The 26,229-nt window shown below is 36.7% G+C and overlaps 1 protein-coding gene across 26 annotated transcripts in view; it reads left to right on the top strand.

Moving 5' to 3' along the window:
• The window catches only part of SGIP1 (SH3GL interacting endocytic adaptor 1), a 214,020-nt gene extending 195,236 nt beyond the window's left edge, over positions 1–18,784 (top strand). For 16 of the 26 annotated variants that reach the window (XM_067006395.1, XM_067006334.1, XM_067006406.1 and 13 more), the window contains 6 exons: positions 5,106–5,261; positions 9,749–9,881; positions 13,457–13,659; positions 14,982–15,046; positions 15,620–15,784; positions 16,777–18,058. In XM_067006395.1, the coding sequence (XP_066862496.1) occupies positions 5,106–5,261; positions 9,749–9,881; positions 13,457–13,659; positions 14,982–15,046; positions 15,620–15,784; positions 16,777–16,799 (745 nt within the window). In that variant the 3' untranslated portion in view covers positions 16,800–18,058. Of the gene's footprint in view, positions 1–5,105; positions 5,262–9,748; positions 9,882–13,456; positions 13,660–14,981; positions 15,047–15,619; positions 15,785–16,776 lie in introns of all 26 variants that reach the window. The other 10 variants (XM_067006321.1, XM_067006318.1, XM_059075524.2 and 7 more) reach the window with 1 other exon arrangement.
• The last annotated feature ends 7,445 nt before the right edge of the window (positions 18,785–26,229 follow it).

The following is a 26,229-nucleotide window of genomic DNA, read 5'->3' as shown; positions in this document are numbered from 1 at the left end:
AGTCTTGAATATGAAAAGGAGTTTTTGCCTGGTACCCAAGTCAATAAAAGGGGATGATAAATAAAGGAAGGGAAGCAGCCTAAGTGCAGAAGTGTGTATGCTTGAACAGAAAACCATGAGCTTAGTTATCAAAGCAGTAGAACTTACACTTTATGAGAGGGATGTATTTCTGATGACCTCACATAAATCAAATCCACACATTTCCTGACCAAAATTGGCCAGTGTTTCTGTTGACCAGCTAACATGATGCTGCCTGTGGTATCAGGGAGAACCCAGTTTACAAAGCACTTGACCAGTTGACTTGGAAATCTTGCCATTCTAGACAGATGTTTCATTTGTGGGGATTCATATGGATTTAAATTTACTTCATAAAGTACCTGTGTCAATATTTCCATATTCAGTATTTCAGATTTACATGATTTAAACTTACATAAAATGTAGCCACATCACACACTGATAGGAACAATCACTACTGTTGAACAAAGACTTTCCTTTAATGAGTGAGCATAGTTGAAAATATTAATTTTTATATAGAAAATTTCAGATCGACTTAGACTCTGGATGGATTAATAAATCACCAAAGGTCTGACTCTGACAATTGAGATGCAGTTCAGAAATGTAATGTAACTGAGGATCCTGGGTGCTTCGTCTATTGGCTTATACTGACTACTTCTTTCATAGCCCACCCGACACTGTAAAGCCCTTTTTGAAGGCAGGGGCTCTTTTGCTCATTTTTCTTTGTGAATTTTATTGTATTTATTTTTTATACAGCAGGTTCTTATTAGTTATCTATTTTATACATATTAGTGTATATATGTCTTTTGCTCATTTTTTAATTGCCTCCCCACTCACAACAAAAACAAACAACCCTGGGCTTCCCTGGTGGCGCAGTGGTTGAGAATCCGCCTGCCGATGCAGGAGACACGGGTTCGTGCCCTGGTCCGGGAAGATCCCACATGCCGCGGAGCAACTAAGCCCGTGAGCCATGGCCGCTGAGCCTGTGCGTCCGGAGCCTGTGCTCCGCAACGGGAGAGGCCACAACAGTGAGAGGCCCGCATAACGAAAAAAAAAAAAAAAAAAAAAAAAAAAAAACAAACAACCCCAACTTACATAGTTAGGCATCCATAAATGTTTATTGACTTAATAAATTCCACCTCCTCCCCTTGCTGACTTTCTTTCAAAAGAGAAACTTTATCCTCCACCAAGACAGAACTTAGAGCTCATTTTGAGCAACCTGGAAAAGAAACTGAGCAGATTCCTTACCAATTAAAAAAACCATTTGAGGGGCTTCCCTGGTGGCGCAGTGGTTGAGAATCTGCCTGCCGATTCCGGGGACACGGGTTCGTGCCCCGGTCCGGGAAGATCCCACATGCCGCGGAGCGGCTGGGCCTGTGAGCCATGGCGGCTGAGCCTGCACGTCCGGAGCCTGTGCTCCGCAACGGGAGAGGCCACAACAGTGAGAGGCCCGCATATCAAAAAAAAAAAAAAAAAAAAAAACCACTTGAGCAACCACTGCTAACAGTGTACTGAGTGATGGTAGGTGCTGAAGTTTAGTTTAACAAGTGCTCTGACTAGTTATTATTTTCTTCTAGAGTCGTCAAATAAAATTTTTCTTGCCCACATATTGAAAAATATTAAGAGTAGACTCAGCTTAAGGGGAAGTCCAGGCTTAGCACCAATTCATCACCAGTAAATCAAGCAAGCCTTATGGATCTAAAAGATAGAGAAGGAAGACAGCAGAGTTGGCACCAAACTGGGAGATCAGCAATATTCTCCAGCAGAGATCGAGGGGCAAACTTCCAGAAACCAGAATTCTTATTCAGAGCAGTTCAGAGTTAGGGATGATATTATCTGAGTGGGAGGAGGGGGCACATGGCAAATTTAGGAAGCTCACCTGCCCTCCACCTCTACCCCAAAGCCAGCCTTACACATACAAGGCTATAGCAGTTCTTCACACAAGCTGTTTTGAATGTGTGCCAAGGACCATCTCATCTGAGCCTCTGTGCCTCATCAATCACAATTACACAGCATACAAGGTGACTATGGGGCAAATAGAGTTTCCTATATTCAAGTGTAAGCGAAGTTTTCATTTATTAACCTCAATTACCCTAGAAAGTACACTCCTGAACTTAAAGTTGCAGAAATGGTACAAAGGTCAATTATCCAGATGTATAGGAAAGTTATAAAGAAGTTCACTCGTTTTAACTATTTACCATTTCCCAAAGAAGAATAATCTTTTTGAGATTTCTGCTTCTGGTTAAGGTGGAATAACAGGGACCAATTTACCCTTCTACCTGAAAATACTGCAGAAACAGACAAAATATATGAAACAATGATTTGCAAGACACTGGACCTCAGGTGAAGGACAGTGACCCCTGAGAGGTGAGATGTGCTATATGATTGCCCCAACTGACTTCCTGGAGAGTTTCCAGGCCACGGCATAGGGAGAGCCCAGCAGACTCACAGGCGTTCATGGGAGGTGTCTCACTGAGGCACACGCCACTGCAAAACTGGCTGAGGAGGGTGCCCGAGGAAGCTAATGGCCCGTGGGTACCACAGACCACCATGCACTGCAGAAGCTGGCTATGGAGAAGGTGTGCATATGACAGGAGCCTGGAGCCAGGGACCCCATCTACGTTAAAAGAGCTGGGCACTGGAACAGCCCAGCCACACGTACCTCAGGAGCCAGAGGCTGTGGAAGCTTCCAGTGTCACTGGGCACTAGCAAAGCCACACAGGTTGCTGTACCCAGACTCTTGGGTGCCACGTGCCTCCTGCACTGCAGGAGGCTAGCTCTAGAAAAGCCTTGAATACTGCAGAGGACTGCCTAGCAAGCACACTGGAACCAGGAAGGGAAAAAAGTCTCTTCTTCCTGCAATGTCTTTCTAGTGCCCTCTACTGACAAAAAGTAAGATAGTGCCTGTTACGTTGGCAAAGAAAAAAATACATTAATGGCCCAATACTAATTGTCTCAGAGCAGACAGTAAGGGGTGAATTGGAACTCCACTGATTTTATGTAGAAATTGACACAGTGATCCTAAGTTTCATGTGGAAATACAAAGAACTTAAAATATCCAAAACAATTTTGAAAGAGAACAAAGTTGGTAGACTAATACTACTTGATCTCAGAATAACTTTAAAGCTACAGCAATCAAGACAGTGTGGGATTGGTGTAAAGACGGACAAAACAGATCAATGGAACAGAATAGAGAATTTAGAAAGAGGCCCACACATATATGAACAACTGCATTTCAACAAAATTACCAAGTGGATAAATTCAACAGATGGTGATAGAACAGTTAGATACCCATATCCACACACTAAAAAATGAACTTGGACCCATACCTCACAGAAAATATGCAGAAATTACCCAAAAATAGATCATAAAGCTACGTGTAAAACTAAAAATTAAAAATTTCTAGAATAAAACATAGGTGAAATGTTTGTGACCTTGGATTTAGCAAAGATTTCTCAGATAAGGCTCCAAAAGAATAAAGTGACTATCTACAACCCATAAAATAATAAATTGATGAATTTAAAATTTCTGCTCTTCAAATTACTCTTAAGAGAAAGAAAAAAAAACAAGCCACTGACTGGGGAAAAAAAAATCTTCGCAAAGCATGTATTTGTTAAATTACTTACATCCAGAATGTACCCCCCAAAAAACCCAAATTAATAAGAGAACAGAAAACTCAATTTAAAAAACTGGCAGAAAATCTGAGCAGACACTTCAGCTGAGTAAATAACTGATGACAAATAAGCACGTCCTTAGCCATTAGGGAAATGCAGATTAAAACAACAATGAGATACTGTTACTCACCTACGAGAATGACAAACTGAAAAGACAGATCCTACCAAGTGTTGGTGAGGATGGGGAGGAACTGAAACTCTCGCACTCGGCTGTATTTTCCACTTCAGAAAACAGTTTGGCAGTTTCTTAAAAAGTTACAGGTACACACCTATCATGTGATCCAGTCATATATTTATCCAAGAGAAATAAGAGCATGTGCCCATACACAGGCTTGTACATGCATATTTATCACAGCTTTATTTGTAATAGGCAAAAGATAGAAAGAATCCAAATGTTCTTCCACAAGTGAATGAATTTTCAAAACGAACCTGTGCTATATCCATATGCAACCCAGCAATAAAAAGTCATGAACTATTGATTCACACACTATATGGATGAATCTCAAAATAATTATGCTGAGTGGAAAAAAAATCAGACCAAAAAAAAAATCACACACCTTACAATTCTGTTTATATAAAATTTTAGAAAGTCTAAACTAATATGTAATGTCAGAAAATATATTAGTAATTACCAAGACATAGAGGGAAAGGATGGAGAAGGGCAGGAGAGAGGAAAACAAAAACACAGGAGGAGACTCGTAGGGACGTTGGATATCTTGATTATCTTGATTGTGTGATGGTTTCATAGATGTAGATTATGTCAAAAATGATGGAAATTTACACTATAAATAAGCACCAGTTATTATATATTGACTATACTTCAATAAAGCCCTTTTTAAAAAAGGATTATTATCCCTTCCAAATTATCATCCAACTGTGTTAACTTATATATATGACTGATTTTATAATTTCAACCAGATAGACAAGTTAATGGAATAAAGATCTAATTAAGTGGGAAGCAGGGAGTTTACCCCATGTGTCCATAAAAGAACACACTCAAGGCATCAATCACATTACTCAGAGAACTAAAATAAGTCCCAGTGAATAGTGTGATAACATGCAATTTAGTATCTTCAAATATGCTGCCATCAATTCAGCAGTCAAAGAGAGAGACTCACCAGAATAAATGATTCTGTTTGTGAGGTGAACATACAGACTTTTCCACAGAAAGAAAAAACCTGCACTTTTCTTCTAACAGTGCAAAAACACCTTCAACAAAATAGCCACCTTTTTTGGAGACGTGTTAAAATAAACCTTTGAGTCCTCGGGTCTTTATAGAAATTGTACGAGCTTACTTTTCCTCTCTTCTGCTGTGTCATATTGTTACAGAAATCTTTGCTTTTCACAACTGCTTTGATTCACAGCATGTTGACCTCGGTTTCCTCTCTTTCCTCTCATGTGTTGTGATAATGCCAGATGTATCGTGAAGATTACTGGAGAAATGGTGTTGTCCTTTCCTGCCGGCATCACCAGACACTTTGCCAACAACCCATCGCCAGCTGCCCTGACTTTTCGGGTGACAAATTTCAGCAGGTTAGAACACGTCCTGCCAAATCCCCAACTTCTCTGCTGGTAAATATATTTTGCACAAATTTTTTTTAGAGATGTGTGTGGCTTAGCACATTATTCTTAGACGAGGGATGTACTTTAGCGAGAGAGATACACTGTACTGAAATTGCCACTACTCAGATATGTTTATAGATTCAATCCCAGAATTTTACCAGCTGTAAAAATTGTTGGTGGGTGATTGTGTGTGTGTGTGCATATATGTATTTTAATGGCCAACTATCTCAAGTGGCTAAAGAGACATTTAGAGTAATGAAATCTGCATTAGTGACAATTTAGTCATTGTCTGTTTTGCTTATCACTGGTAGACAATGGATGAGGATGGAGGAAAATGAGCCTAATAAAAGGAATAAAATCTATCTGTTGTATTAGCATCTTCTAAAATCAAATGATATCTGAACTGTGAGCTACTCTTCATATAAGCTTGAAAATCTCTTTGTTAAACATGTAATTTCATTGTACTGTAATGATGATTGTTTTGATGGAACTTTACATGTATGGCATCAAAGAAGCTTATGTGAATTTGTTTACATAAATACACTTCTTCACATTTCCTATTAAATCTGAATTTGATGTCTTTATCATATATATATATATGCACATGCACATTCACACAACACACACATACATACATGCTACTAAAAAATGATCCACTCTACAAGTTAATTATTGACAATGGATGAGACAAAAAAGTCATTCTTGACAGTTTTTTCCATCAATAAGTCCTGATATTCCATCCAAAATTATCTCTCTAAAGTGGCCACTTTTTCCCTGTTATCATCACTTCTTCTATCCAGATGATGACTGTCATTTCCCTGGACCACAGCAACTGCTTTCCTCCTTCCCTCCCGGCATCCAGTCTTGCTCCACTCCTACACACAATAACCAGATGACCTTTTTGGAGGTCAATCAAGTTGTCCTCGCTCGTAGCCCTCTGATGGCTTCCCAGTGCATCTGTACCAGAGTCCAAACTTGTTACCATTGCCTTCAAGACCCTGAGTCATCCACTCTTGCCTGTCTGTCTGTCCTCATCTCCCACCATCCTCCTCAGAATCCTTGTAGCTCCAGCCAGACCTGCCACTCTTGGGAACTGCTGAGTCCTTTCCCACATCAAGGCTTTGTATGCTTGTTTCCCCTGCCTCCAACAGAATTTCCACCCTTCTTCACGGGACTCTTACTCATCCTTCAGATCTCAGCTCTACTCAGCCTCCCCTGACCTCCCCACTCTCCTCCCCACTCCCACACTAAATCACATCGCCTTGTTATTCTCTCTCAATCTTCCCTATTCTTCCCTTTGTCACACTTACTAAAACTAATAATTACATATCTATTTGTTTTCTTCATCCATCCATCTCCCCCACGAGACTGTAAAATCCATCAGGGAATGGAACACATCTATTGGTTCACCACCGTATCCTCAGTACCTTCCACTATGCCTAATAAGGACTTGAGTAGTCTTTGTTGAATGAACGAACAATTCAACTGTAACTTAGAGAATTTTGTCAAGCTGGATATTTATGTAGAAATAACTAAAGGTTATTTGGAATCTGAGGACCAATACAGTCACTCTCTTTCTCTTGCCCAAATGAGACTTTTTCACTCCCGTGGTGAAAAAACAGTCATCAGGTGATGACCAAGATCACCTCCTTCTCTTTGGTCCTTGTGATGGTTTAATTGGCAAATTTGATTCCAGGCTTAAAAATACAAAAGAAATGCTCACCCTTCAAATGAAAAATAAATGTGAAATGATCAAGATTGGAAATTGGCAACTTCTTATTTCAGTTTCCCTCTGTGGTGTTTTTGATGTGCACAGAGAGCCACACAGCGAGTTAATTTTATTTTTCTAGGTTCCTCCATCTGAAATTAGGAATTATGTGCCACCCTCTCACCAGTTTGTCTGTAAATATCACTGGTGTGATAGTTATAGCTTTTGTTGCATTTTTAGGCAGTTATGTTGCCAAGTTCTTAGGCATATGTGTCAGAGTTTTATACTTATATTAATACATCAGTCTTATGAATTGAACTAAATATCAGTCTGAGAATGTTTTGTGTGACAAAACATTATATGGACCCTTAAGTTGTTTTTTAAGCAAAACAAAAACAAAAAAATTCTAATTAATTTGGACTTTATTAACTGTAAGTATTTGATGATTGTGTCAGGGCTGTGATTGGTGACCTATCAGTCCTAGAGACTGTTTGGTTTTGGTGTGTAGCTCCACTCCACCACCCCTGCTGCCACACCTACTTTTCAAAAGGCCATGGAACCAAGCATTATTCTCGAATGCTGTTCAAGCCTTTCTTCATCTGTTATCTTACACCCAGCCAATCTTCTCAGTTATCCTTACTGAAAGACTTATTTAGGTTAGCAGCTTGGCCCCTGGAGACATTTGGGTTTGCAATCCCTGTGACAGGGACCAAATTGAAATTTACTTCTACTTTTCCCTTATGAAAGGGATTGGCTTACAAGCAGGAGCAATCGCTAAACCAATTGAGTCTGAAGAATTCTCATGGCTTTATGAGTATTCAAGAATTGCATCTCTGTGCAAGCTTTTTTTTTTTTTTGCGGTACTCAGGCTTCTCACCGCTGTGGCCTCTCCTGTTGCGGAGCACAGCCTCCGGATGCGCAGGCTCAGCGGCCATGGCTCACGGGCCCAGCCGCACCGCATGTGGGATCTTCCCGGACCGGGGCACGAACCCGCGTCCCCTGCATCGGCAGGCGGATTCTCAACCACTGCGCCACCAGGGAAGCCCTTCTGTGCAAGCTTTTGATTGACAAACCTTTCTTGACTATTTGTTAAAGCAAGTTATCTGAGGAATTATCATAGATATATGACTTAGCTTATTTTGTTATTAAACATATAATTGGGATTTTCTCAGCTATTTGGATTTAATTAACATAAATTAATAAAATGTTGCTGGATATTAATTCCACACCTCTTTTGGTACAGTGGGAAAGTATGACCTGCAGTAAGAATGACCTGGGCTGGAATCTTGACTCTTACTTATTAGCTGTTCAACCTTCAGTAAATTACTTAATTTTGCTGAACCTCTGTTGTTCTTAGTTCCAGCCTCCTACCACTCTGGAAGCTCTGGGTAACTTGGATGTTTTAGATAATAACAGTTTAGACAACACTTATCAGCATCCTTAGCTTAGCTGGGCCTGGGGCGAGGACGAGGGCCCAGGAGTCTTTTCCATTCACTTCCTCCTGCCCAGAGGCACAGGGTTTTCTCTGTCCTCAACAACCTATAGCAGGCACAACAGAACCACAGGGGTCTTTCTGAGACTTGGTGCCCACGACCACTCGTTCCTAACTGACCAGAAGCAGTTTCAAGGCCCTGATGTGTTTTTTGACTCAGCTCTTGATATATTTGGCTTCTGGAGGCTGAACCATAGGAACTTACTTTCCACCTGCCTTTATCATTGTTTATCACACCCTTCTGTCTCCGTGACCTCTAATTTTCTCTTTTTATAACATGCTTAATTTAAAAAGGAAGATAATTCTTCTTTTGCAGGGTAGATTTTAATGAAATAGTTTATAATGTATCTAACAGACTGCCTAACACATAATAGAGACTCAACAAATTCTATTATTGCATTACATAGGATATTCTGAAAGTGAAATGTCAGTAAGTTACTCAGCCATTTGGGCCCCAGTTTCTTCATCATATGAGAAGTGAGCAGATGCTTTTCACACTAGCCTGATTCTTTTTGCCATTGAGGCCAACATTTTCAAAAGACGTGGGGGGAGTGACCTGTGGACAGGCTGCAGAGTAACACTGACGACCCTCATAGGAATAGAAAACTCCTTAATTCACCAAGACTGTACTCTCTAGTGTAACTACCATGGTTATTAACATTTAAATTCCAGGCTCATCTTATAAATGAGGTGACTTTTTATGATTTAGATACTCTTAGATGAACTGTTGTGAATGCTAAAAAAGCATGATAATTTTAGTATCACCCTTTTCTCCTCAGTTGGAGATAAAGACCGTGTTTACAGATATTTGTTTACACATTTGTTTACAAATGTTTGCTTACACATATTTTACTAAGTAATTTCTGAGAACCTACTGTTCAAGTAAATTCAAAAGAAAATCAATGTACTCGGCTCCTTGATTGCATTAACCAACTAATTCATAGGAAATGGTGGCAATGTAGAAAGGGCTATTAAATTTGGGTTAATAAATAATTCAGTGTTTAAAGCAACCAGTTATCATCATGATTGGTTAATATTACTGGGTAATATTACTGGGTATAAATCACTGAGAGTTATAGCAATACTATAATGCCTCCCTATGGTTATTAATCTATTAACATAATATCATTCAAGACTGCAATTATACTAAAACTATACTATTGTTAATAATATAATCTCTACAAATTGTCAAAGATGGAGATAGAAATCAGATGACAATTTGCTAAGATGCTTTTTTGTGTGGTTTATGTTTGTTACAAAATGCTACTCAATCATTTTTTCTTCCCAATTGAATAGTGATAATACCCAAAATGATGCCAATACCAAGGAATTCTGGGTAAACATGCCAAATTTGATGATTCATCTAAAGAAAGTGTCGGAACAAAAACCCCAGGCTACATATTATAACGTGGATATGCTCAAATATCAGGTAAGCCTATTTATATGGTCAAGGTGTCTCTTTCACATTATAAATGTATATTCTAACATACCTAACATTAAATAAAAGTAGACAAAGTAACATTTCTTTCAATATTATTTAAAAGCTACAATTTATAAGAAAATAGAAACCTTAAAAGACTATTTGGAGGCTATATAGTGTCAAGAATATTCATACATATTCTTATTAGTTGAAACCTGCAAGTAAAATATTTCATTCAAATTTAGGGAAACATGCCAAAAATTGAATTTTCAGAAAACTACATCAATTAAGATTACAAATATTGACAAAATAGTTCACTGTAATTTCCTTAAGAATATTACCGCACTAAAATCTCTTACTTTAAATGATTAAATGTAATTTGGTGTTTTTTCATAACGTGATAGTCTATGAAATAAATTCTGATGAAACTTATGTTAAGAAATAATTTAATGAGAATATTTGGTACAACACATTACAGGATATGAGACCTTTCTTTTTGTGTTTAGGATTTCCCTTTACCCCAAAATATTACTGATTTAATAAATCAGCCTGTTTCAAACCAGGATTCTATAGAGCTTGAGTATCCCACTGATTCCTAGCCACTTGATCTCTTTTGAAAGTTGTATTTTAATAGAAATCAGTGCATCTCAAACATGAGTGTACTTTACAATCACCAGGGAGGTTATAAACAAATGCTGATTCTGAACTGGTGCTAATTATAGACAGACACAGATATAAATATAGATAGATGTCTATATAAAAATCTATTTATAGATTTTTATATAGATAAATAAAGATGGAGATGGGGAGGGGGGAGGAGGGAGGGGAGAGTGATAAAGATAGAGACAGAGACAGAGATATCTACTGGGCCCTGACACTCACAGAGATTTTTATTTAATTGGTTCAGGATGTGACGTAGGTGTATATATTTTTACAAGACCTCCAAATGATTATAATGCACCCTGTGGATTGAAAACCACATGTTCTAAGGGAACCATTGAACGTGAAGCATCTATGTAATTGTACATTTCACAAAAATACAAATGAATATAATGTTTTTCTAGTAAGAATAATATCATCGAAGCTTTGGACATTATAACAAAACGTAGAAAGTAGACAGAATTCACCTATTGCAATATGAGTTTGGTGTAAAGTACGATAATGAAGGCAAGAGACTGAATTCTGGAATTGTCAGCTTCCTACTGTCCACTGACCTTGGGCACTTAATGTCCCTGAGCCTCAGTTTCCTCATCTGCAAATTAGGAAAAAAAGATTCCTACCTAGGTATTTTATAGGCTGTGAGGAGCTCACACCCTAACCACATTTCAAAGTACTATGTGAAATGTAAGTAGCCCTAGGCCTGCCATTTTGTTTTAAAGGTGCTCTGAGGAATCCCTTTTGTTGTGGTTTAGTTGTGTTGTTGTTATTGTTTCTCAACAATGCAAGGGATTGGTTGGGAGGCATAATCAGCATTTTGTGGGATCAAATCACATCATTTTACTTTCTGGCCACCAGTAGCACCCTCCCAGTAACTGGGAAAATCACATATCCATAAAGCACCTCCCCAGGTAGAGGAACTAGTAAGAAGTTGAGAACTCCTGTCGAGGACAGAGTATAGAAATGGGTGGGGAGAGTGAGTCTGCTCTGCTTTTGAGCTATCTTAAATAACAGACTTCTAAATAAGAGTGCATTTGCAGAGGATTGGGCTGCTAAAAATATTTAAAGTTTAAAAACTTTATTATAAGGCTTATCATAGAGATTATTATAAAGTTTTAAAGCTTTTATTATAATGGTCATCAAACTTAAATTATGTCATCAAAAGCCATGTCTGTCATTTTATAAAAGAATCCATGTCTGGGTTTGTTTCTGCAGCAACCATGCCTGACTTTTAAGTGCATCCTGCCTTCAGGACCCTTCCACGTGGTGTCCATATGTGCAGGCATTACTAGGCCAATAAAGAGCTGTTTATATTCTTTAAAATCAGCAAAACTCACACTCCATGAATAAAACTGCAAGGGCACAGACACCACCCACACGGCCCCTGCAGTGCACATGTACTTATAAAAGGTACATAGAAATAATAACCTTGCAAATTTATCACTGTGGGCCTAGGATTCTAGTTGATATTATTGTCTTATAACTTTTTATTGTTTCTTCAAACCTGGCTTTTCCTTAGTTAAATTCACCTTTGTCTAACTCACTGGTTTGTGAAGAGCAAATATAAGAATATTAGTAGGTAACATGTATTAAAATGTTAACCCCTTAATGTATACGAGGCAGTAGGCTGAGTGTTTCATCTAAAACATCTTCAATCTTCCTAAAATCTCTAGGCATAAATATTATTATCATTTCTGGGACTTCCCTGGCAGTCCAGTGGTTAAGAGTCTGCCCTTCTAGTGCAGGGGGCGTGAGTATGGTAAGGGAACTAAGATCCCGTATGCTGCACAGTACAGCCAAAAACTTTTTTAAGAATTATTTAAAATATATTATCATTCCCACTTGGCAGATGAGGAAATAACTGAGGCACAGAGAAGTTTTTAGTGACTGGTCAAAGATCACTCAGCTTGGAAGTGACAATCAGAACTCACACCCAGATATATCTGAAAAAACCAAAAACACTAATTTGAAAAGATACATGTTCACAGGAGCATTATTTACAATTTGTCAAGATATGGAAGCAACCTAAGTGTCCATCAATAGATGAATGGTTAAAGAAGATGTGGGATACATGTATAAAATAGAATACTACTCAGCCATAAAAAAGAATGAAATGTTTCCATTTGCAGCAACATGGATGGACTTGGAGGGCATTATGCTAAGTGAAATAAGTCAGACAGAGAAGGACAAATACTGTATGATACCACTTGTATGTGGAATCCAAAAATTCAACAAACTAGTGAATATAACAAAAAAGAAGCAGACTCACAGATATAGAGAACCAACTAGTGGTTACTAGTGGGGAGAGGGAAAGGGGAAGGGGCAATAGTAAGGGATTAAGAGGTACAAACTATTAGGTATAAAATAAGGTATAAGGATATACTGTACAATATGGGGAATATAGACAATACTTTATAATAACTATAAATGGAGTATAACCTTTAAAAATTATGACCCACTATATTGTGCACCTGTAACTTATATAATATTGTATAGCAACTCTATTTCAATTAAAAGAAAGAAAGGAAGGAAGGAAGGAAGGAAGAAAGAAAGAAAGAAAGAGAGAGAGAAAGAAAAAAAGACCTCACATCCAGGATTGTCTGCCTTCTTGGCCTCAGCTCCTAACCAGTGTGCTACCAGATCCCTATCTGACATAAAGTGCACTGTAAACTCTAAAGTGCTATAGAAACTTTAATAATTGATTTTATGTTTTTACTGTGTAAGAGTTCAGCTGAAGCACCCAGCTCTCACTCGTATGGTGTCCTTCATGGTGATTTTTTTACTGAGTGCTCATTTGTGAGCAGCACACACAAACATGATGACTTTTGGATATCTAAGAATACTCCATTGGGAGATAATAATAGCTTCTGGGTTTGTTTCAGATGAATATTCAAGCCTTAAATGTTCTCTTTCCTGTCTTTGGCAAGGTGTCAGCCCAGGGCATTCAGTCCACACCTCTGAACCTGGCAGTGAACTGGCGATGTGAGCCGGCAAGCACTGACCTGCGCATAGATTACAAATACAATACGGATGCAATGGCAACGGCCGTGGCCCTCAACAATGTGCAGTTCCTGGTCCCCATAGATGGAGGGGTAACCAAGCTCCAGGCTGTGCTCCCACCAGCAGTCTGGTAAGGAGCCATTAGTCCCCTTCCTCTTCACCAAAGGGCTCCTGGGCAAAAGGGATCACAGACTTTTTAGCATTTGTGTTTCCTACAGGAAGCGATCACAGCAGGCCTGGGTGTCAGGGTTCAGGGCAGAAAACAGAAGCTGCTATAGCTAATTTCAAGCAGAAAATGATTTAACACAGGGATTTAGATGTTCACACACAAAAAGAGGAACAAGCTTTAGACTGGATCTCCAAGAATATTTCCCAGAAGATTGCAGAACTGGTCTACCAGGGGAGCTGCTACCTCTGCTACAACCAGGAAGGAGAGAAATTAGAAGGCTGTCAATGAAGCCATTGAATTCAAGAACCCACCACCCTCATGAGAATCCAAGGATAAGAAAGCTCCTACTGGCGCTGCCTAAACTGCTTCTCAACAACTACAAAACTGAGACTGGACTGGAGCACTGTTTAACAAGATCCCCACATCTCAGTTAGGCTGCTGACCAGCAGAAAACAGCCCAAAAAGCATCAGGAAAATGGCCTCTGCCTCCCTTCTATCCTCCAGATCTCAAGTAGTACCTATAATTGATGGACCCTAATCTGCATCTAGGACCTTAATTACAAGGGAGTCTGAGTTTCATTTTGCAGCCTCTGGACTATTAAAAGGCACACTAGAGAAGGTATGGGAACAGAAACAGAATAGACACTGAGTACCAATAGCAGATGTTAAAAAAAGCCTTTTCTCCTAAGGAAAAATACTCCAGTTTTTCCATATGATTGTTAGAAGCAAAAAGTAGAACATTAAAAAAGAGAAAAAAAAAGAATGTCAGCCATGTGACAGCTACAATTTAAATTACCTGAATTAATTGATCAACTTAACACTTCCCATCTATTTATTCAGGAGATGTGTTAAAAAAAAATTTAACTGCATTGTCCTCTAAATGTTTATCTCTCTGACAGTGTTGTGACTAGTTACAATAAGGAAAGAGAAAGGAGAGTATTTATGTATGGATGAATGGATGGATGGATGGATAGATAGATAGATGGAAGGAGGGAGGGAAGGAGGAAGGGATAGATAGATAGGTAGATAGATAGATAGATAGATGGAAGGAGGGAGGGAAGGAGGAAGGGATAGGTAGATAAATAGATAGATAGATGGAAGGAGGGAGGGAAAGAAGAAGGGATGGATAGATAGATGATAGATAGATATAGATAGATAATGCTTTAATTGTAGCTAAAATTTTTAAGATCATTTTTATTAATTAACACTATCTGGAAAAATATGACATCCATTAAGCAAAAACCCTTGCATATGAAAAAGTCTTTTACCTACTTTATTTTTAGGAATGCTGAACAGCACAGAATATTGTGGAAGATTCCTGATATTTCTCAGAAGTCAGAAAATGGAGGTAATGTAATCACAGGCTTATTTTATTTAATATATAAAACTGAAATAATTTAGATATTAGAAAACTATTAACCAAAATACATTTAGCACTAAAAGTAAGCAAAATATTTCAGTTCACTTTGGTATATACTTATTTTAACCAATAAAAGAAAATAGTTCTTCAATGAATCCTCTGCTACCTCTTTTCTGCCCAAGACCCCACATCAAACAGACCATACTTTAAGCAGAGAAGAGCTTTTAATGAGGCATATTTCCATTCTGTATCAGATCTCACACTCCCTGATAGTTAGATATTTTTCACTTTCCTCTGATATTAATCATAAACTGGAAAATACATTGCCTTCCAAGCAGCATGCTTCCAAATTTTGAAGTACCATTTGGCTGAATTACATTTTTATCAGTGTGCAAAAAATGTCATGAATAATATTTAATGATAAATTTTATTCTGTTTGTACTGAAACATATACTATTTTCTAGTAAGTTAGATTTTGCACATTAACTTTGAATACAATTTCCAAAGTTATATCCAGAATGTTGTGTTGACTGTTATCTTGTAATAATACTCTTTTTGTAGGAGTGGGCTCTTTATTGGCAAGATTTCAGTTATCTGAAGGCCCAAGCAAACCTTCCCCATTGGTTGTGCAGTTTACAAGTGAAGGAAGCACCCTTTCTGGCTGTGACATTGAACTTGTTGGAGCAGGGTATAGATTTTCACTCATCAAGAAAAGGTTTGCTGCAGGTAAGTGGGTATCTTGTGAGTTTCATTTGCAAACAATAATGTTGCCTTAGCTACTCTTCCTTAAGAAGGAATAGGCTGTGATTCTCTGATCATCTTCCTCCTCTTCTTCCCCACTCCCAACCCCCATTTCCCATCACAATCAGAAAGCAAACCAATTGTTGAATGAAGTAAAAATAGGACAATGAAACTGGGAATCAGAAATCAGGAAGGTCCTAGATACTTATCATGGCTCTGGCTATTTCTTATATGGGACTGACCTGTCATTCCCATTATATAGGTGTGTACACTGAGGTTAATGGGGGTAAATCCTACTTTTGTTACATTGGCAAGCAAGATAAATGCTAATTTTGAATTTATCTCTTACCTGAAAACTTTTTTTCTTCAACAGGTCTTCATAGATTTTAGACTTGTCTAGGCTTAGCTGAGATCTAAGAGGACCCATCTTCACTTTACTAGTACCTTAAAAAGTCTAGACCAGAGATCAGAACTGGTTGCCTAGAGCTGAAATGTGATAATGAGACAGGTTTTTGGCATACACCAGAGTTTATTGGTGGGGATTCCCTAATATTAAGGTGATTATCTTTGTCAATGATTTGTTGGAATACATCCTGGTTTTTATGTCTGCCGTATTGATGTAATTATTAACTACACCCCTTTTGTTCTCAAAAATGGCCCAGGGTGGAAAGTAATTATATGGTTACTCTTTCTATAAGAAGTTGGATTCTCACATCCAGGAACAAATCTTCCAAGCTATTCTGGGCAAAACCCAAACCTCTGCAAAATATTCCAATATGGAAATGTGAAAAGGCAACTATCTGGTCTGGAAAGTTGAAAACTTAATAAACTTTATGTATTTTGTGTTAGTATTGTACCCTTCAATTACATAGTATTGGCTTCTAGGAGTAGGGCAGGAAGAATAGAAATGTTACCCACATAATAACCACATTATGGAACTAGCAGGTAACCTGTTGATATGTTGTTTTATTTTGCAGGAAAATACTTGGCAGATAACTAATAAAATCTTATGCAAGGATTTGGAGGATTCATATAATGGAGAACTACTGTATGAGAAACAGGTTTTAATTTTGGTTTGATGAAAACAAACCAAAATCTGCACTTGGGGTATATCTGCTGGAAATGTCAATGACTTTCAGCAATGATTTCCCTCACACAATACCATGATGACCAGTCCTACAGTATTTACTTCTAGGTGTAATATTGTTAATGGTTTTAAAATGTAATTATTGTATTTGTAAATTGTACTCATTCCAGTAAGGCAGTTATACTTGAGTTTTAGCATTTTACCATTTCTGAAATGGATGTAATTTAAACTGTGATATGTAAATTTAATAGTAGTACTGTTGAATGGCACAATGCTTACAGAGGTAGATTGCATTTTGTCAATATATAAAATTTAAATATAATATTGATAGCTGTCATAAGGGGGTGCCACACACAAAGAAAATTTAGTGGAACCAGAAAAAACTTCCTTTTCTTCGGTCCTTAGTATGTTTTACTCTAGTGCTAAATAAAAATTCTATCTTCAAATATTTAGTGGGTTAAAGTCAGAAACTATTTCAGAAAAAAAATTCTGAGGTACATGCGCATATTCAAAGAAAAGCATTAATTATCACTTTTTAAAAAGCTTTTTTTTCAAACTGCAAATTTCATAAAAATGCAAACTGTGTAAACAGGGCCTCTTATTTTTATAACTTGTGTAAAAAGGGAAAGCAATTCATATTTAAAGTTTATGAAATTATAATCAAGAGTAAAGAAGATGTCGAAGTCTTAACTACTTCCCCCTCTCTCCACAGTTTAGCAGATGTGGAGATTACTGAATAATCAGACTAAAACCAAAATTGTGATTTTAAAATTTCAAGAATTTCCATAGTTGAACTGGTTAACAACTTTTGCACAATAACTAAACAGAGAGTGCCTCCCATCCAGCATGGGGAATGGTACCAAGCATCTTCCTCTTTACCAATAGGAACCAAAACATTGAGTCTAAATATCCCAAAAGAAAAAGATTTTAGTCCCCTACTTAAATCCAGAAGGAGAATTTTAATTGTCATCATTTATATCATTTGGGAAGGAAAAAATAAGCTTTATAAATCAAATTCTAACCACATTATTGTGCAATAAATTTCCTTTTGGATAAGATTCATTGTATGTAACTATAAATCTTTGCCATTCTTGGGGAATCAAAAAGAGAGTTATCAAAAATGTATGTTATGATTTCATTGTTGCAAGGTATAATAAAAACTGTAATTACTCAGTCTGGCCTCATAATATGGGAATTCAGGATGAAGAAGCTCTTCTTCAGGGGTCCCAGTTGTAAAACCCTCCTTCATTATAATCTGAAAACACGAATTTTCCTTTAAGTCATAGAACCTATTTTAAACATAAACTAATTCCTACTCTAGGTTATACTATTAAATAACTATAATTATTAATTTGTTATATTCATCATTAGTTGATAAATTTTATTTTACGTTCATTCGTACTTGACAAAGAACCTTTAGCCCCTTTAAATTTTAGAATCAAATGAAATTTTGTAAGTCTTACATTTAAAATGAGATTGTGACTGGCAATTGTTTATAGTGAAACTTTTTAAATCAATATTTGTACTTCTCAATCAGTGCTGGCTACCAAGAGTATGTTCAAAATGACCTGTTTTACCTTAGAAGAAATCTTACTGTTCAAACAACTCTCAACTGGCTCGCCAAGCAGTCTCTGGTGTTGAAGTTTTTTGAACAAGTAAGTAATAAACTCACTTTAAGTAAAGATATTCAACTTGATTTTGTAACCAAAATAGTAAATGCAAACTTTTAAATCCCATGAAACACGGGGAAATTTCAGACACTGAAACCAATGGCGAGTAAGTAACAGAAAACTGAGAATTATCCAGGATATGAATATAAAAATGTGTTTTGAAGAAATCAATTCATGAGAAAACATATTGAATATTAACAAAGGCATATTAAAAGTGTATAAATATTATTCGTTCTCATGTCTTGCTCATTATATTTTATTTTATATCTTTCTAGAGTGAATTAGTAATTAAACACAAAGGTTTTCTTTTCATAGAATAATTTGGTTGATATATAATGTAATTTAAAACAGATTACAATGATCTCTAATATTATTCAAATGTCTCTAGGCACTAAATTTGAAACTATGAAGATATCCTATGATTCCATAATTGGTCTTATGAAACAGAATGAAAGTCAGAGTTTTCAAAATTATTAATTTTGAAATATTATTATTATTATTGAATACCAGAAACTTCATAGAGAATATATCCCTTCTTCTTTCAGAAAATAGGTCAAATAATAACACAATAAACTCATATCAGGGATTTAGATTTTGGTGGTTTTTTTTTAATCTTGTAGTTTATAATCTCCTGTTACTCTTGTACCCAAAGTACTGTACAATAAGAATTTCTGTTAGGAAAAATGATCCTAGACAATGAAATTATAAAAGAAACATTAAGTCAGATTCATTATCAATTCCTAAAACAAAATGGGCTAGTACATATTTAGATTTTCAATACCAAGGGTTCAAATAAAAAGAAAAGGTTCTCATTAACCAGAACACCATTTCCTGAGCATTATGATTAAAAAAAGATTCTGCTCTAATAAGATAAAAAGTATGAATGCTTTATTTTGCAACATGGGAAATATTTTTTTTCAAATAAATTCCATATTTCATGTTATTTTTAAAAATAAATTTTTATTAAGAATTAGTCTGAATTTTAGCATAATTGGAACATACAATTCCAAACAATTAAATTTTAAATTATTTTTAAAGCTCTATTCTTCTCTACACGTACAGCCAAAATGAAAATTCACTGCATAGTATTTGGAAGTACATTTCACCTGTAAAGAAAGAATGTCCACATTTCAAATGGTTTCAAGTGAATAGAGAGGAACCATCCCCTCCAGAAAGTCAAACTATAGTTGTTTTATTTTTGTTTTTATGTATTTTTACTGAATCTCAATCTGCAAAGTGTTTGAGGCCATAATTACTCATATTTCCATTTCCAAATATTCATTTCAAAGAAGCCTGGTAACTACATTAGCTCTACCACTAACTCTTGCTGTGTGACCTTGGACAAATCATAGCCATCTTTAATTTCTCACCTTTAGAATGAGGAGTTGAGATTGACAGTGGTTTCCAAGCATTTCTTAACAGCCAAACTTTTTTCTGCTAAAATTGCACATGGAATCCTGTTAGACAAAGTAACTCAGAGCAATGAAGGAGTTCCTCCAGCAGTTTAAATCTGGTCTTCCAGAGCACTGTTTAAATACCATAATAACACAGCCGTGATCTATAAAGCTTCTCCCACCTCAGAAGTTCCATGGTTCTAGTTGACTCAGAGAGATCCACCTTTGGGGGCTTTAAAAAAAACTTGTACAATCATAGTAATTGATATACAATAAAAATTGATATTCTCTTGAGTGCTTACCATGTACCAGTCACTACAGATGTTAGCTCACTTAATCTTTATATCAACCCCCAAATGGTAGATACACTTTTTAATTAGTATTTTACAAAAGGTGACATTGAGGCTTAAACAAATGGATAATTTGCCCAAAGTTACACAGCAGCTGGAAGTAACCCAGTTATCTTGACAGAAGTGGGAGCCCTTGACCTGTTTTACTTGTTCATTCTGGGAAATGAACTCTTCTGTTTTATTTTACTATACATATTCCATTTAAATACCCAGGTAAAAGGTGCTATGAAAAATTAATACCAAATAAGGATAATTCCAAAAGCAAAATTGTTGGAAAAGAATATGTTTCTCAAAGCATGATTTGGGGACCACTTGTATTATCATTTATTTAACAAGGGAAATGATTTTGGCTTAGTTACCACTATATCCCCAGAGCCTAGAACGTAGTGGGCATCAATAAACTGATATTGAATAAATAAATCTGTAGGGGTGGGGTTTAAAAATATGTATTTTGACAAGCACCCAAAATTTGAGAATCACTGCCCTAGTAGATCTCTCAAATACTTCTTAGTTCTGACATTTCATCAGATTTTACACATTCAATTATCATTTGAATACCATTTTTCTAGTGAGCTTATTTTTTCATTCAGTCCACTTAGCTTCCTACAATCTTGAAGAAAATAAAAGGTAGAGGGATTTTTCTAGGAAAATTCCTCATTTCCTTAGAGTTCTTTTATGCTATCTCAAACTGGCCTGAAACGCATTCTCTCATTGTCATTTTCCTGTCCTTTTTGTCAGTGTCTTAAAAGATTAAAAGAAGAAGTAGGTAGGTTGCAAGCTGTCATTCATTCCGAATAAAATGTCCTAAAACATGGCTCCCTTCCTGCAAGGGACACAGGCATCTAACTTGTGAGCTGACACTGTTTATTTTGTAGGCCTTTGAATTGGATGCTTTATAAGCACGGACTACTGTCATTCCAAAAGATTTGCACCAATTGCTTTCATTTTTGCATTTTTTTTTTCTCAAAATAATCACAGTCTGTCAGTTAGAGTTGAATGACACGGTAAAATGTGCCTATATCTACTAAGGAGATGCGTTCGTGGTTTCTTGTTTTTTTTTTTAACTTTCTTTTTTCCGAAAGATTATGCATTTAAGCAAAATACCATTCAATATAAATGTATTCATTTTGCTACATGGTTTTCTGGTCAGCAAGTTTTTTTAATGGAAGCATAATATTTTTATGGTATCAAAATTAGGGTGATCTCTAAATATCGCTTTAAAAGTTGTCAACATGATGTTTCCTTAAAATGAGTCAAATTAAATTGTTGATATGAATGAACAAGTCAATCTTTGTTACACTGATTAAAGAGACTGTTCTGATGACCCACCCCACCTCTTTTACTATGTGCACTTCTCTCTTCAGGCTTTATTGTATTTTCCTGCTCCTTCCATTTTTTTTTCATTCAGCAAACAGTAGTTAAATGCCATTTGTGCATCAAACATGGCTACCATTACATTACTTTTTGTCTGTGTAATGTATGGAGGAAAAATGAGATAGGAGTGCAATGTTTAGATCTCCAAATATTAAAAACAAAACCCACTAGCATTTCTATTTCTTTGATGTTCTGTAATCTTCTATAGGCTAGAGCTACATTTTAAATATCTAACTGAATACCAAATATCCTTCTTGAAAGAGGATCAAATTTTAGGGTCTGTTGAGTTGACCATGGTCAGACCTCATGACTGTCCCCCATGTTTAATATCTGATATCTATCCAAAATTAGTATTCCTAGGAGAGAAAGTCACCTCCTTTTTGACATTCACCATGGGTATAATAACTTATTCTCTAGGCTTAACTTCTATTGTTATTTTTCCTTTGATTTATAGTATTTCTAATCATCTCCTTCTATCTCTAGTACAGTACATTGCCTGTTCTAAATACATCTTTAACCTTATAAGAAAAGATGTTTCAATGAAAAGCAAATATATTTTTATGTGTCCCTTAATTGGCAAAAGAAAATAAGTAAAGGGTAATTCTACTTCATTCGCTGTATTCCAGTGTTTTCCAAATCATGTTCAGGACCACTGCTTCTGGCAAATGTTCATTGTTGTCTGAGAATAAATGATCCTAGACCATAGTCCCAACCCACTCCTTAGAGACTGATAATAAATGTTAGTGTTTTAATGAAGCTTAAGAAAGTTTTGGATCAGGAAAACACTTTTTTTTCTAAACACATCTTGAAGAAACTTCAGAAAAGTTTTCTTTTTAACACCGGTTTACATATCTTTCAGCAATTTCAAATAATATAACCAGGAATGCTTTGGAAAGATGCTTCTGGGTTTTTGTTTTAACTCTAAGGAAAATTTCTGCCACTTTAAATGATTTAGTATCTACTTTAAATTTCATAAGTATATCTTAGTGAATGTAACTTTATCACCTAAAGTATTCAAAACAAAACAATAAAATTGTTTTACTATTTTAAATTTTTAAGCATTATTTTTAGGATCTGCACTTATGGCCATCACATCATGCTACTATCTGTTGAAGACGGTCCAAATTTCTTTACAGAGTAGAATTAATACTAGTGAACAATCTTTGGTAATACTTTATCTAAGCACTTTAAGAAATTGAATCATGATGGATTGATGCTGACTGCATTTTTACATAATCTTGTTAGAAATTATATGAAAAACATTTCAGTTAAACCTAAGAAAAATGCACTATTTAGTATAGATTTTGCAGGACTCTACACTCTATTAATGAGCATTACACAGTTCTTTTTTGCTTTGCTTTATTTTGCAAATCAATTGTTTTCACAAAACATCAACAAAGTTCCTTTAATAATTCCTGGGTAAACTGTCTGTTATCAGACAGAAAAGAGTAAAGCTGAATCACTTTACATTTCTCTAAATATAGTTCAATTTTTAATTCATTCAGAGTTTCTGAATCAGCTTGATGAATCATAAGCCACTTATCATTTAAAAACATTCCATTGAATGAGTATATCATGCAAATGTTAATTCCACCTCATTTGTTCAGTTGTATATTACTTCAATGACAGTTTCTTTTCTTTTGGCAAAACAAATGTTAGTGTTATTCATACATCATTACTTTAAAATAGTTTTTAAAAATACACCAGATTGGGCTTCCCTGGTGGCGCAGTGGTTGAGAGTCCGCCTGCCGATGCAGGGAACACGGGTTCGTGCCCCCGTCCGGGAAGATCCCACATGCCGCGGGGCGGCTGGGCCCATGAGCCATGGCCGCTGAGCCTGCGCATCCGGAGCCTGCGCTCCGCAACGGGAGAGACCACAAGAAGGAGAGGCCCGCGCGCGTACCGCCAAAAAAAAAAAAAAATACACCAAATGACTATTCACTGGGATCAAGGTCCAAAGGCAGGTTTTTTCTTTTCCTTATGAGATGATAGGATATCATTTTTATAGCTGTGGCTTTGCAGCTCAGTATTTAGCTCTTGTTTTGTTAAATGGATATGCGTGAGAGAGACTGGCCCGTTTTCTCTCTTCCTGTGTCACTCTCTCATTCTAAGGGAGTTGGAAAATTGCCGCTGAATAATTTTTCCTGAAAAAGCCAAGTGTTGGTATGATATGCTAATCTCATGTATAAGTAGGACTTCACTACAGGCCAAGCAGTCATTTGTAGAGCTAGCTGGCTTTTTAAACTGTTTGGAGAGGATTGGGTTTCAATATACAAAGGATTTTTTTTTCACTTTGCATAGGAAAAGATCTGTATGAATGAAATGATCAAATGTTAATTTTGTGCCTACTAAAAGGCAATGGAAGGCATTGATTCTTTTTTGGTACTTTTAACAATAAGAGAAACTAGGGAAAGAATCTTAGAGAAATTTTGTTGTATTTCTGAAGGTAATAAAATTCAGTCAGCTGTCTTTCTTAAAGAAAATGCTGTTAGTGTATACTTTGAGTTGGTGGTAGCTTTTATTTAGAGTTCTCCAGGATCTTTGTAGCAGAAGTAGACAATGTCTTTATGACCTTGGATGGAGTACATATTTTCACAAAATAACTTGAGCATAAAATATTTATTTTAAAAAAACTCTGGGGTAAAATACTCAAATATACTTTTTAAATTAGTTAAAATATTGATGGCTGGCTCTTTTTCCTACATGTGTAATTCAATAGAGAATACTTAATTCTCGTAGCTGTGATGATATCTTTACTGCTTATGTACCGTGCTCAAGGAAAAACCAGCAAAAAAAAAAGCAAGGGTTTGTTCCATCACAGAACTGCCCAAAACTCTCTGATGAACAATGGTGATATGAATGTGTAATACTGACTTCTTGAAGATAACCGTGAGAACATTTTCATGTTACTTGCCTTATAAATTAGAAAAGGTGTGGATATCATTTTTTGTAAATAATGATTTTTACAAGTGTTTTTTCTTTCATAATTTTCCCAATCACCCATTTCACAGAATCCTGAATATGCAATTATTTATCATGGCACATTACTGCAACTAGGGTTCCCATTGCAGGACAAAGTTTAATTATACTTGAGAACAAGATCAAATATATAAGTAAGTTACTATTTAAGTGTGATTTTTTTCTGGAAAATAAATGAAAAACATAAAAATAAGTTGAGTTGTGAACCTCTTTTATTACCAGCCTCTTAAAGTTTTACCACATTTCTGGAAAACTTTGTTGCATATTTAAGGTAGGCATGGTGGGCAGAAGGTCTGGCACAGTGCAAGGGCTTTAGAGCTGGACAAATCTCATTCTATAATTTAACTATAGTCTTGAGCATGTTACTCAATGATTCTTCATTTCCTTATCTTAAAAAAAAATAGAGTTACTATCCCCTTATCCTAGGGTCACTGAACAGATTAAATGAGATAATATTTATCAGTCACCTAACAGTTCCTAACTATTATATAGTAAATAGTCAACAATCCTTTCCTGTTCTTATTTTTATGTGAATAGGGATTGAGATGGGCCAGAAAATGTTAATGCCCTTTCTCCAATGCTATCCTAATCCTTATGCGCTCTACCATTATGCAGATGTATTGCTATTGACAGCCAATTCTAGCTGCACTGAGCACTCATTAATGGACATGCACCAAGCTAGGTGCTTAGGGCACCATCTTTTTCTATCTCCAATGATTGCCCACTATGTGAAGGTCCCTTCAGGGTCTGGTTTTGTTTGCTTTGGGTTGGGGGAAGGGCTCTGGGGTTAGAAGAGGGATAGTTACTAAGGAGGTAGGGCCTATTAGTTATGTCAGGTGGGTTCTCAACCCCAAACAGTCTCCCTTTCAACTCTTCGTAAACTTTATGGATTGGGGAGAGTGGTGTCAAGGAAAGTGTAACGTGGAAGTTTATAATGCCCCAAAGATAAGCCGATAAGTTCCAAGCGGCCCCGGGCATATTATTCACTATCTCAGAATCTCAATTCTCTAAATCTGTAAAGGACTAACAACGCTTTTTTTAAAAAAAAAAAATTTGCTTTATTTATTTATTTTTGGCTGCGTTGGGTCTTCCTTGCTGCGCGCGGGCTTTCTCTAGTTGCAGCAAGTGGGGGCTACTCTTCGTTGTGGTGCCTTATCTTGTAGATAAACCTGGGCTCTAGGCGCTCGGGCTTCAGTAGTTGTGGCACGCGGGCTCAGTAGTTGTGGCTCACGGGCTCTAGAGCGCGGGCTCAGTAGTTAGGCACACGGGCTTAGTTGCTCCACGGCATGTAGGATCTTCCAGGACCAGGGCTCGAACGCTTGTGCCCTGCATTGGCAGGCGGATTTTTAACCACTGCGCCACCAGGGAAGTCCCAACAATGCTTTCTTGAAAGAGTTATTGGGAGGACTATATAAAACTAAAACTGTTTGCCAGTACCTGGTAAATGTGAGCTCCATTATCAACCATCTGTGCCTTGGGGTGGTGGAAGGCAGCATCAAGGGTAGGGGGAAGGGAAGGGGGTGCTTGCCTTTCTCTCTGTGCCGCGCATTTCCCGTCCTAGGAACCGGCAGCATTT

This window comes from Kogia breviceps, chromosome 1 (assembly GCF_026419965.1).
Source record: "Kogia breviceps isolate mKogBre1 chromosome 1, mKogBre1 haplotype 1, whole genome shotgun sequence".
NCBI classification, from domain to species: Eukaryota; Metazoa; Chordata; class Mammalia; order Artiodactyla; family Physeteridae; genus Kogia; species Kogia breviceps.
This window is presented reverse-complemented; position numbering and strand designations above follow the sequence as displayed.